The sequence below is a fragment of the Pseudoliparis swirei genome, chromosome 15 (genome assembly GCF_029220125.1).
Source record: "Pseudoliparis swirei isolate HS2019 ecotype Mariana Trench chromosome 15, NWPU_hadal_v1, whole genome shotgun sequence".
Classification (NCBI taxonomy): Eukaryota; Metazoa; Chordata; class Actinopteri; order Perciformes; family Liparidae; genus Pseudoliparis; species Pseudoliparis swirei.
Genome location: NC_079402.1, coordinates 15,184,497 through 15,198,682, shown reverse-complemented (window position 1 = coordinate 15,198,682; position 14,186 = coordinate 15,184,497). Strand labels below are relative to the sequence as shown.

Here is a 14,186-nt window from a genome sequence, read left to right as displayed (position 1 = left end):
GGGACAGTGATGACGCGCGGAGCAACTAAAGGGCTGATTGGCTTGAGTTGCAAAGTTTTCGGCAAAAGTGGAATTTTTTCAACTAGAGGTGACATTTTACAACGCCCAAAATTCTTAATAGCCTGGCGGAATTATCGCAACCACACGCGTCTGTACGTTGACTTTGCATGGGATCTCGTTGTGCGAAAATTTTACGGCGCTTTTAGTGTGAACACACCATAGCAGAGGATGGGAATGTGTTCCAGAGTTTGCCGCCTTTGACAGACAGAACCGTCCGACCAAAGGTGGAGCGCCTGTGTGGGATGGCACAGTCCCCTCTGGAGGAGGCTCTGGTGACTCAAGGGTCGCAGACAGGTCTCTATTTGATGTACTCGTTCAGCGGAGGAGGTGCCAGACCATTTATCACCTCAAAGATACAATCTCTGATTTTGTTAATGGCACTCATAGGTCCCCAGATTTCATCCCAATTTGAGCTCTGTGTGCAGAAGCATTCATATCATCAGTACCAGTGAGGGAATGGCTATAGTGGATGGCCCCATACAGTTGTTAAACTGTCCCCGTGGTTTTTTTCCACCAAATGATTTGGCTCTCCTTGAGATGTCATTGAACTGTTTTCAACAGTTATCGTATGACCTGGGCAGCAATTATTAACCAAATGTTTTACCACCCCTCATTTAACATAATCTGCCCTCAGTTGCTTATCTACAGTGCCGCATATTTGCTTTTGGTGAGTCAGCACTTTATGCAAGTGAACCGATTATTCCTAAGATAATTTATTTTTGTTTTTTGTTTAAAGGCTCCCGACTGTTCTCTGTGGCTTCCATATTTAAGCTGAAAAAGCAGCGTGGTGTAGAGTCGGCATATTATAAATGGAAGAATACTGTAAGAGTGCACTGCACCACATGGCTCCAACCCCCTAATCACCCCACCCCATGTAGACAGTGTTTTTGCCAGAGTGAATTGATTCAGTGGGGCCTTCATATTGTGATGGGGGCATGCAGCACGTTCATTTTGATCAAGCCTATCTTCTAGTTATGAGTTTTTAATTGCAGTACGAAAAGAACATTCCTCACAATTTTCGCCATAACCTTCGGTCTTCATGGGATTGTTTCTTTATCACAATACCGCTTTTCACAATACTTATTTTCACCAAGACGAATGAGATCTTTTAAATACTGAGAAAATATCCAACATAACATATAGATGACAACATCATCATCAACGTCATATCATTATGACAGCTTAGTTGTCACGATGACACATATTTGTCCACGGTTCCTTTTTATCACTGTTTTATGGCAGTAGAAGAAAGGCAGATCTTAGCATGACAATAGAAACCATCGGTGGCATTACAGAAAAATAGCACTCAGAATGACTTGCATCATGTGGCCGTATGAATGTCAATGTTCTCACTGCGGGAGGGAGGGTTCAGGGATTCAGACAGAAATGACACCTCAGGTGATCGAATTGACGAAGCCTCCGGGTCAACGGCAGAATAGATTTTTATGGTGATGGGGCAATGAAGAGCACACAATAAAGCCAGGGGTTAAGGTTCTGTATGGGATGTAAAAGTGAAGATCAGAGTTAGGGTTATAGAAATGATTTGCTCAAGGGCAAGCAAACCATAAAATAAAATGTGTGTCTGTTCAGTGACCTAATGTGTTTGGTGCTGCCTCAAAGTACAAAATAAAATCCCTGTTCACTGTGCATCACTGTTAAAGGTTTGTGGTTCACCGTAAAGCCACCGGAAAGTCAAATGATACATAACGTATAGTTGAAGTATTAAAGCTAGAAATTTATAAAAATAAATGAAAATACACCAACTTACTTAAATTATACTGTCCAAGATTGTGTTAACTTTATAGTCACTTGGTCTGTGAAACATCTATTAACTCACTGACACATTTCTCATACATGTTTTGTTTTCTCACTCACTTTTTTTTGTCTTTGCACAAAGGCATAATGACATCCATTCCCTGCTAAGCATCGTCCCTCCCGATCAGATTATGTATTGTTTTGTTTTGACAGCCAAGCTCAAATTAGTTTTACATAATTAGCCTAAAATGGGCCTGTTCATGAAACTGTCATATGTTGTTATTGCTACTGAGTATCTGGTTGATAGGGTGAAAGAAAGGCTTGTTTTCCTCCTGTCAGATGTGCAATTATAACTGAAATACAGAATGATCTGTTGATAGCTGAGATTTCATTACAATCAGTCCTAAGGACTGAGAACAGTGTTATACTATAATAAATAGGCAGTATAATGATAATATAGTTAGTTAATAGTGTTTGATAGAATACTCAAATAGTTCCAGATTGATTCTGATCCTGTGGTGAATAATGAAACACTGAATTAGTTTAAGGTGTCAGAAGAAATGGACACACTTATTTTACCCGTGATAAAACACACAATTTCCCCTCAAGTATGCCACTGGGATTTCTTTAACTTTTGCAATCAAGTAGTTCATCATCTATTTAACAGGAAAAGATTAGGACCATTAAATTTGCCCAGCTCTTTTATGATGCGTTATTGTTAATAACCCATGAAAGGGGGACGATTTTTTGCACACAGTAGCACTTGACAGCTCACTTTTGGGTACTTCAAGGCCAGGGGCCAAAGTTCTTTAATGTAATTACTGATGAAAATTATTTCTTTATCAGTAAGCAAGAGACATCATTCTACTTCCGAGTGGATAATAATGTTCTCAGCCAATGCAAAATGGGGAAATGGATCATTTTAATGTTCTTTCTGAAATTGTAAAATTGTTTTAAGATTTTTTTTTTCAATTTCTTCCATTAAACAGGATGTAATGGAGCTGTAACATTTTACTTTCAGATCAATGCAACAGGAAATACATAGGAGATGATTATGTACTGTTCAATACATGTAAGAATAGTATTCATGAGTTGCCCCACACGGACAATGTTAGGTGTAGCCTGTATTCTCTGCTGCCTCAACCATTAAAAAGATAAACACCACAATCAGGCCACATTTGAATCTGTTTTTACAAAACCCGTCCTAGCTACTTTGCTGATCTGTGCCCAGTTTAAAAAATGAAAAGCATTGTTTATAGAACCTAAAGTCACATTTTGTATGTTCATGATATTTTGTAAAGCTAGGATAATAATCCAACTGCAATAACCACCCTTAGCAGCTTTAGTGGAACCAAATTAAGTTTGATGAAAAAGGCAATATTGTGTATCACATTAGTTTTAACAATTCATGAAGTCACAAGTCAATAGTCGAACATTTACTCCAGCAGTAATTGACACCACTGGGTAAAGGGAGATGTTCTTTCACATTAGCGGGTGGGTGTCATAACATATCATAAAGTAGTCTTCTAACCTTGTCAGAAGTTATCATGACACCAATTATTTGTATGGAAAAATATATAAAAATAACAAAGGACAGCCACACAGATGAGGTTGTGCTTCATGCTCATATGCAAAGGGAGGCGGAACAATCTATATGGCTCTCTGAAAAACCCCAGGGATCCATGAAGGGTGAACAATCTGAGAAAGAGCAGAAAAATAAATACTCATCACGCCACAGTAAAGTGACGACGACAAGGGCACTTTCTTACGTGTTCAGTACAACACAATTAACCCAACTCTATGACATCTTCTTGTACTGCTAAAATAGACTTTGTCATTTAACAGCTCTCTATTTCTGTGTCTCTCCCCCCCCCCCTCCCTCTCTCCCTCCCTCCTCTTTTCTCTCCCATCAGGTCTCCACATAATGGAGCGAGAATGAACAGAGAACGGCTTAAGAAAAAGCATGAACTGGAGGTTTACTGAGGTCATCTGCTTCCTGTTTATATGGAACCATATAACAGTTCAGTCTTCCCGCCAGGATCCGTTGGCCACTGAACAACATGTCACCAAGCAATATGACTGGCTCATCTCTGACCGTGGACCTTTCCACCACTCTCGGAGTTATCTGTCCTTTGTGGAAAGATTCCGCCAAGGATTTACGACCAGATATAAAATGTATAGGTGAGTTCACTTTCAGCCTGTGTACTGATGCCAGCCAGGCTTTTTAAGAATCTGTCTGTTTCAATGGTGTTTCTATTTCATTTCTATTTTGGTTGCAAAAAAGCTTTACTGTGTACATTTTTAACCGATGAAGTGTGCATCTTTTATACTGACTTGCAACCACTCTCAGCACTGTGAACTTATTTTTCTAATATGAAGGTACTCTGTTTGGACTTTCACGCCACTTTAAGTCACTGATCACAATCCCAAAATACTGGATCCTACACTTTGCATTCTCCAGTTTAAAAGTGTCACATGCATAACGGAGACTTTGGTTATACATTTTTATCCCTCAAGCCCAATCCAAGACTACACCGATGACATCACCAGAGTTATTTTTCATCCTTTAGAAAAACACAAAATAACTGTTTTTACAGGCAATTAATCACAATGTTGAATAATAATATACTACGCTAGCTTTGATGTGTCAAACAGTTGTTTTCACATTAACAATTAGGACACCCCTGACCATTGTAACTGGCTATTGATAGACCAAATATTAGTTTGACACGTAAACACATTAGAACATGCATACATTATTCACTACCAACAAAGTAAAAAAAGGATCAGTGCCTAAAACAAAAAGTAAGTTAAATCATATTGAATGGGTATTCTGATTCATCAATTCCTCTACTTGCACACATATCACAACAAATAATATGAACCAAATATACTAATAGTTCTGAATTGTTTATGCTAACAATAGCTCTATCCTGTATTAGAAGCATTATAAATACATTTATCTTTCAACCATTGATCTGATGAGTGCTCAACGGTTATATTCATATAGCTTAAATATTTATTTTCATTACACATCCTTTGTTGCGCACAGAGGAAGTGGTAGAGAAATTAAATAGAAAGCCTCTTCCTCAGAAAGACGTTCCCTAGCCTTCTCGCTCAGAAGTGTGGAAAGACGAAGAGAGTAAGAGAGTCGTTTGCTGCATTCCTTTGGCAGTTACTTCACCGGGTTTGTTCACTGTCTTTCTTGGTAGCGTGCCACAGCCCCGGGTCCCCACTGGCTTCCTTGCCTTGATATTGTCACATGAACAGTAAACATGCATTTGCATAATGTGTAACTTGACAGAGCGGAATGTCGCACAGAGACATTAATCTCCGAGGCAAAACTTCTAAGGCCGTTTTCCACAGACGCTGCTCAACCGTCGAGTGCTGACTGCGATGCTGCAGTGATTTATTAAAATACAGAGTGTGTGTTTGCCAGTTAGGCCTGATGGGAATGTTCCTGAGCCCTGGTGGCTTCTGTTTCTTAATAAACCATCGGTGGCGTCAGATTCCACCACATATCCTTTTCTTTATGGCATTACAATTACACTTCTTGTTAAGAGTGTGACGGATTTGATGTTAACCATCCACATTCACATCTGTCAGACATCTGTAGACCTGTAAAGTGTGTAAATGTCAAGTTTAATTGATTCCACTTGTTCTGAGTGATCGTCCATATATAAAGCCTTTAACCCTCCTGTCGCCTTCGGGTCAATTTGACCCGATTCAATGTTTAATAATGTTTGTCTTTGTTTCTTCAACAAACAAACAAACATACCTCACAACACTTAAAAAAAAAAAAAAAAATTATAATTTTAATAATTTTTTTTTTTTTTGGGGTGTATATGATACCTCAAAGGTAAAAAAAAAAGTAATATAAATAAAGGTAACAGGAGGGTGAAACATTGAATCGGGTCAAATTGACCCGAAGGCAACACAAGGGTTAAACATACCTATTACTTTACCATACAATTTACATGGTACAATACAGTGTAGTGTACTTTACTGCTGTATTGGTGAATTAAATAAAAGATGCTTTTGAACATGGAATGCATACTTAGTAAATAATCAAATACAGTATTAAGGTCAAAGATGTGAAACATTTTCTCAGAGTTCCAAGTGTTTAATCCCAACCTGGACCAACAGTTAATTTCAATGTTTAGTACATCTTCAACCAGAGAGCAGGGGTGACATCAGGGACATCAGCTGGTGCTAGTGTTTGCTTGGAATGAAATCATACATACTCTCGGTCCTCCTTGGCACATGATTGCCCAGCCGTGCTCTACTCTAACCAGCAATGAGAACTGAATCGCTTTGTAAATTTCCCCGGGGAGCTTCTCTGCCTCGACGATTTAGTGGTGGAAAGTGGTTGAATCAGATTTGCCGATAGACAAAGCATCCATTCCTTTCGGGTTCTCTTATCAAGAGAGATTACCCCGGAGGCACGCTGCGCGGACAATGCCAACCTGATCACCAACAAACAAATCTGCCCCGTCTTTAATGACATGGGCATTGCGCCTAATTTGAAGGATAAACAGAGATTTCGAGAGTGCCAGTGCACTGAAAAGGTCACTGTTACTTGAAGGGGAAATACACACCACAAGGCACCAATTATCCTTTCCCTCTAGGCGTATGTCTCCTAAAGAAATGATTGGAGTGTGCTTTGCATCAGTAATCGTTCCCACTATGTCACTGCTGATTGTAGTTTTCAAACTGAATCCCTTCCTTTTTGCCCCCTTCCCTGTTATCATATGCATAAGTGTACATTTCCTATACGTTATTTATCAGTCACCAGAAAGCCACTTTCACTGCTGGCTGCCTTCTGCTGCTGTATCAGACCTGCAGTCAAATTATGTGTGTCAATGTGTGCGTCAGTTAGTGGTGAAACTGGCAGGCCTGTTTTGCTCACACTAGCATCTCTCTTTCTGTTGCTTGTACTCTATTATGGGGTCGAATGTGTCTCAGATAATGCGTGTTCTCTCTTTGGTCTTTGTTCGCAGAGCTCCATCTCAGGTTCTTGTGTGCCTGGGTGAAAAACCAATATAAATGCAAATCTGGTGGCCATTAATGCATTTTAAAGGCCTCAAATCAGCATTGCTCTGTAATAAAAGAAGCAAGATTGGGGTTGTTATTTGGAGTCGAAATATTTATAAAAATGAATAGTTCTGATTGTTCATACTTTGAAAAGACATGCTGAAGTGAATAAACAGAGAAAGTTGATAGAGCCACTCTTGTCATTGGACCAGGGCTCATGAAAACCTCCAAAATTGAACAAAACCTTGTAATGTCCTGTTGATAAGTGATACTTGAAAATTAAATGAAAACATGTTCATCGTAATTACAAAAGACCGACAGAATCAGTTAAAAATGCTACGCTCTATGAGTATGATAATGAAAGTGTCACACACAGTCATCAAAAACGAAATGTAGCTATTGTATGTTTTACTGCACTGATTAAGATAATTGCAAAGCCAGTATGATATGTTTTATATCTATTCTCCATTACTGACTTACAGTATGTTACCAAAATGGTTGAAGCTCTTCTCAAAGAGAATTTTAGTTTTTTGTTTTATATTGATAATTCTCGTCAAATGTCTACCTCTCCTCATCTGAGAGGAATTATATTTTAGCTTCTGAAATACAGTTTATTTATTTCAGCTGCTCTGTATTTGTGTCTCACTTTATTTAATGTTCCTCTATTAATAGAACTGTGTTTAAAATGACAACATTTGAACACTACAGGACAACAAAGTGTTTAATATTTCCGTAAATACAAGTATTATATAGCTTTAATAAAGTATGATATAAAGTAGATCCTTTTTATATTTAGAAATGATCAATATTATGACTTTTTCAAAATATGCCAATTTGGCGCTTTTTTGCTGGGTTGACATTTTTTGAAACGGACATTTTGGGTCACCTCTCATGAATATAAAGCTACTGTAGCTATATATACTGTCCAAAGGTATACACAACAAACAGTGAGCACCCATCATTAAATTGTATGTTACTATGGTTACGGTGCTGAATGTAGAGGCAGCTACCGGTAGCTCCCATGAACTTTTCTCTATTTTTCTTCCTATTTCTTGTCTTTTTGTGTGTATTACTGGAGCATGTATGGCCTAATGGAAGATATATGTTCATCAACATTGGAAAAGGAAGCATATGGATTGGATAAAGTGCAATGGACCTTGAGACAATCATCGCCCACGGCATCTTTCACCCAGCCGGACCAGCCAGACTGAACGAAGTCCATCACCCCAGGATGAGAGCCAAGAAGGAAGCTAAGCCAACCCAGAAAGTTCCAGAGGCCATTTCACTTTTCAGCCTACTCCTGGCTAATGTCCAGTTGCTGAAATCTAAAATGGATGAACTGAGACTTCATGCTAGCCCAGCGAAGGAAGCTGGTGATTGTTGTGCCCACATCTTTACATAGACCTTGCTCCGTCAGGGGAACCTCGGATTAAACTGCACTTGCTGGATGCGGTGGGAGGAGAGGAGGTGCAGGTGCTTGGATGCTTGGTTCTCAAACAAATTCAAAGTTTATGTATATGTTTGCTTAATGTTGATTTTTTTTTAAATATTAAGACGCTGGCCCTAAGAACTACCCAGAGATTATGACAAGCGGTGTGACAAAAAGGAAGTTGTCAAATGTTGTAAATGTTAAGTTCTAAGAAAATGAGGGCAACCTTTTATTTTTTATTTTTTTATAATGGTTTATTTAATAAGGGACAGAGCACATTGATAAAAACTTTGCAGTAAATGTGCCAGAGTTAGCCAAGAGGCTATTTTTCATCTGTAGTCCCTTTGCCTGGAAAAAAATCAAGATTATAATTACAAACTGAAATATTCACTACTTGGCACAACATATGTGCCTTATTTACACAATGTTTGCTGACAAGCAGGCTACAAACTATGTTAGCCTGTTAATACACCCACAGTGTTCACGTAGAAGTGGCAGAAGTGGTTTCTCCACTACCGATTGGTCTCCACCATGAGGACATATACATTAATATAACTGTGTCCTTTGAGGTTAAAACATTCATTCTTTCGCACTCAGCTCTAATACCAAGTTTGACAAGCACAGCATGGTTATATTAAATTCAAGCACATTATGCATATCTCCTACTGAACATTTCCTTCATAATATTAATTATTCCTAACTATAATCAGTCCACAGGCAACCGCTTGATCAGCACTTGATTCAGTCTCTAACTTAAACTGTTCAGCAAACAGATAGCCCTGCAACCCCTCCTGTTACCTTAGGGTCAATTTGACCCCATTCAATGTTTAATGTCGGTGTTCTTTCGGGTCAATTTGACCCCAGGCTGTTTTTCACTGTGTCAAACATATAAGAAATATCAACTTTTTTATATATTTAAAGGGCTATTTAGGTAGTCAACAAACAAACATAAAGTAGCTCACACTTAAACTTGGAAAACAATATTAATTCTAATAATTTTCTGGAGGTTTTAATTGCTGGGGTCAAATTGACCCCAAGGGTAAAATATGTCAGCAAATATAAAGGTAACAGGAGGGTTAAACATTGAATGGGGTCAAATTGACCCTAAGGTAACAGGAGGGTTCAAGACTCACTCATTTTTTTGTTTAATCCCCATTTTCCTTTAATGTTATATTAGCGTAGCATCATATGTTGCCTACTTTGTAAAAGCTCTCTGATGAGCAGTGACAAAAGGCACTTTTCATGAGCTTCCTCTTTGTGTTCCGTGTGGGTGCATCTGTCACTGTTGATCTGGGCCCCATTTGTTTTAAACAGAAACAAGGTGTAACATTTGTCCGAATCAGGTCTGGAATTAGTTTGGATGAGCCATCTGTAATTGGATAGAGCGAGAGAAGGCGGATTTGATGTAGTCGGCAGATTTGCTGAGAGAGGCTGCAGTAATGTTTAATTCAGCAGGCAGTAGCCAAAGGAAGAGAAGGAGGGAGGCAGTCAGGAAGTCAGGAGAGATGAAACAGACTGTAGAAAGCGGACCGAGATGGGGTCTGAGATGCATCGGCAGTGAGACAGGAAGGTGCTAAAAGTGTGTGATAACGAGAATGTATATAAGTGCTTGAGACAATAAAGGCGCTTGGCTGAGTTCATTGACAAAACAAGGATTCGGAAAGCAGACAGGTTTGCTGGCAGAGAGGTCATTGTCAAGGTGATGAAGAACTGCCTCAGAAGCCTTTGAGTAGCTCAGATGACTCATGTACTCAGGTGCACCTCTTTCTCTCAAACCAAAAACTACAACGATTTTATTATTACCTTCACTGTACGTCATAATAGCTGTGGCTGAATCTCATGTTTATCATCTGTCAACATGATTTCATCCATATCCAGGACATGGACAGGGGATGCTGGGCAAAACAGGAAAATTGCCTACTTTTAACTTTTTCTATTCATCCATGCACTTATTTACCAATGCTCAGTGGATGACACACATTCATTTTATATATGTATAACTTTGTCATATTATCTTCATTACTATTATTTTTCATAAACAGTTTCTTTAGGACTAACACTTTGGTGGAATAATAGAGGCGATGACACAAATGCAACTAGATGTATAAAAGTAGAAACAAAATAGCTTCGTACATTTTCTTCTTCTACCAATCTACAATAAAACTGTTCTATGTAAATTGAAGGAAAAAAAGCACCAAAAAATATAAAAAAGTAATTTACTTTAAATAAAAAACATTAAGTTATTTCCCTTCAAAAAGTGTAAATAGTTTATACTCAACAAACTATTTCTCATGTATGAAACACTTTTCAGCATTTCAACTTCCAGGACGAGAGGTCTTCCCTCCAGTTCTTGAAAGCAGCACACAACACAATTTCTGTGAAATAAATACATTTGGTGGAGTTTCTAAGTGACGCTATTACGAGGCGATCATCCTTTTCATCTTAGATGACTCATGAAGATGCCGTCACCATAGAAAATGTTGGCTGTCACCTCACACTTTGGCAGCAGACGTGAGTTTTTATTTGCTGACTAAAGCAGTAACCACTTTCAACCACCACTGGGCTCAGCCAATCAGACAGGCTGAAATTCCAGCACAGCTTGTCACTTTTGAGTTTTTTCTTTTTCTTTCCAAAACAAAAAATGTGAGTTCCAAACAGTGTCAGTGTTGTTTACTGTGGAGCGCGGGAAATGTCACGGACTGAGACACATGAGGATCAACTCAAACTTTATTATTGTAAGACCAAGTGTGCAAGATGATGAAATTGCTTCACATAGAAATACAATGTTTTATTTCCCTCTGTCTCTTCTATTACACACATGGAAAACAGACACACGTAGAACATGCTATCCTTGGGCTGCACTGCAATTTCAATCACTTGAGCAGTGCTGGTATTTGGTGCTAATCTGCATTTCTCAGCTTTATAAATTTGGGAGACTCAACATAGGCTGATCAAGGGAGTAACTCTGTGCCACTTCCCTTTTAATACCTAGTGGTAAAAAGCCCCCGCTGTGGGACGACTTAATTACTGGCAAGGAATGGATGGTAATTAGAGGAGAAACAGGAGGCTAGAAGAAACTGTCAGGGTTAAGCACTGACTAATTCACTGCGTGGGACGCCTGTGCAGCTCTCCCTTGAGAATGGCATTGCAACATCACCAAGTGCAACAAGCTCTGAAGAGATGCAACTGGAGCAGCCATGTCTCATATTACAATTTCTGTGATACAGTGAACCAAGTTGGAAATTCTATCAAATAGTCTAAAATAAGGCCTGCAATTTAAGAGAAAATATGAAAGGTTAATAATATAATGATAAAAAAGACGAAGGAATACAAGCAATTCAGTGACTACACTCTGCAGTTGTTCACGTTTAATCCACATGAGTAAAGTCCAAGGAATCACCCCATGTGTTGGTTCATTTTTAGTGTAGACCACGTAGACATGCTCAGGTGGAGTTCAGATCAGGTGGAGTTTAGATCCCCTAGCTCTATCAGAATCAGAATCAGAATCAGTTTTATTGGCCAAGTAAGTTTGCACAAACAAGGAATTTGACAAGGTAAAGTGTCTCTCAGTGCTTACACAAAATATACATTACAACACAATACAATACAGAACAAACGAAACAAAACAGTGCAACGGTCTAAGAAGTTTAAGAATATTATATTTTCAACATAATCAAAAGTGTTATTGTTGACCTATAAGAGGGATACTAAAACTAATATTGAAAGGCCGGGGAGATGTCAGTCAAGCATTATGTCTAGAAAATGGTCAAACTAACTGAAAGCTATGTAGATGCTTTAAGACAGAAAAGTAGGCAGATATACTATTAATCTAATTCTAAAATATATGGGCGAATATATATATGCGGTGTTAGAACACTTAGCTGTGGAGAGGGACGTCTGGAATTCCCAACTAAGTTTGCTGCCCCGGCAAACCACTAGCTATGGAATGGATGGATAGACACTTGTTAGGCTATGACAATGAGAGGTTGGTCATTATGCGGTTTTTTTGTGGTTTTAGTCAGAGACACTTGCAACAAAGCATTGACCATGAATAGAAAATGGATATAAAGTTAGATTTGGTCGGAAGGGCTCTGCTTTTAGTAATCTGCAAGGAGAGCTAATTTCCTTTAATCCACACATGTATAAAACTAAGTTTAGTCAACAATTTGATGCAACATGATAAATTGGGTGTTGTGGAGGGAGCTCATGCACCAAACAACTTTGGTTTGATTGCCAGGGGCGGCCCTAGGACATTTGGCGCTCTAGGCGAGCTTCACTCGTGGCGCCCCCCCCCCTGGGCGCATTTTTTTGCGCCCCTCTCTGAATGGCACCCTAGGCGGCCGCCTATACCGCCTGTAGGAAAAAACCCCCCTGTTGATCGCATTCATCAGGGTAATGGGACTTTTATTTATTGCACACGTAATTAAAGGATTCCTTGCTATCACAAGTCAATCTGAAAAAGAAAATCCATCACAAATGTGGGTTGAGATATTTACAAATTCCCAAATAATCTTTACAAGTCTAAAAATATACCCGCTCGGAATATGTACTGTCCCAGCGTCAATGTTGCACACACAGCATCTCTGCTGAACACCTCGTTAGACATTTTTATTACTCTCCGTCCTACCACCAGTACACAGCTTTGGAGGTTTGTGTGACCTAAACAAAAACACTGATCTTTATTCTCGGCGTCAGTTCACTTCAAGCGAAAGACTTGAAACCTTTTCGGAATGTTATCCCAAACACTTTTAGGACAAAGTCTCCTATACTGTTGAAATTCAGTAAAGTTACCTATCCAAATTTAATTAAAGGTGATATCTCCCATTTGAGATTGTTGGATAAATTGAGATTGAATTGAAAATCCCCAAAATCAACTGAGGTCTTTGACATTGAGCATTCATCATAACTCCAACAGAATGTGGCGTCCTTGTTTTTCTGAGAGGTCAGTATAGCTTTAAAATAACTTTCCAATGAATAACACTTACAATGGGTGTCAAGGATTTGACCTGCATTCATTTGCCGCATTTATTTGCAACATGACAAAACATTTAGATTGTACTTGTTTTTCTGTTTTGACACCAGACAAAGTACCAGTCTTATGACACCACAGAAGTCTTTTAGGTCTCCCTGAAGACACTGAAGTTAATTTTAAGAAGCTTTGTTTTGGGTAGATACAGAGATAATGGGATTAGTGAATTGACAGAGATGACACTTATTGTACGTGTTACACAAACAATAAATACAGTTCATAGAAATCATCGACATAATGCTGTTTTATTTTCGTTATGACTTGCTGTTATTATGGGGCAAATTGAGTTCAGCGGAATATAGATGGGATACAATGAGCAGCATCTAGGGCGCTGGCAATAGGAGTTGTTTCTTTTTATTACATGAATGCCTTGACCTTGGTAGGTTTCGTGTTTTATGTAGATTGGGAAAGCATCGTTGGTGATTTCATTACAGGATGCAGAAGGTGATGGAGTTTTTCATCAGCTGTGAACTGTAGAGAGGAGGACTGAGATAGAAGTATATGGGAAAAAATGAAACCATTTCCTGAATTGCACTGCATTTTATGAATGCTCTGTCATTAAATATTTTTCTATTTGTTGCGCGGGTCCTGGGCTCATTATTTCTATTCAGTCTTTGCCCATATAGTCGGACTAGTTCATCAAATTACACAGTTAATTAGATTTAAACACATGCTCATGTCACTCACCCCTGCATTCACTTCTGGCACCATTTCCCATCAAATTCTTGAGATCAAAGTGCATTAAGAGATTGTTTTTGATTAGATCCATTTTCGTTTCATTGCCTCCTCACAATTACAGAGTGCACTAACAAAGCTATTATGCCGGCAATCATATTCCATCCAGGCAATTACGTTCCATTTCCTGAGATGCTCCATAAT

General features: G+C 38.8%; 1 protein-coding gene across 1 annotated transcript in view; it reads left to right on the top strand.

Moving 5' to 3' along the window:
• Positions 1 to 3,778: 3,778 nt before the first annotated feature.
• brinp1 (bone morphogenetic protein/retinoic acid inducible neural-specific 1) overlaps positions 3,779 to 14,186 on the top strand; it is an 87,499-nt gene continuing 77,091 nt past the window's right edge. Inside the window, exon 1 of the mRNA XM_056432246.1 lies at positions 3,779 to 3,996. Within this exon, the coding sequence (XP_056288221.1) occupies positions 3,779 to 3,996 (218 nt within the window). The remainder of the gene's footprint in view (positions 3,997 to 14,186) is intronic.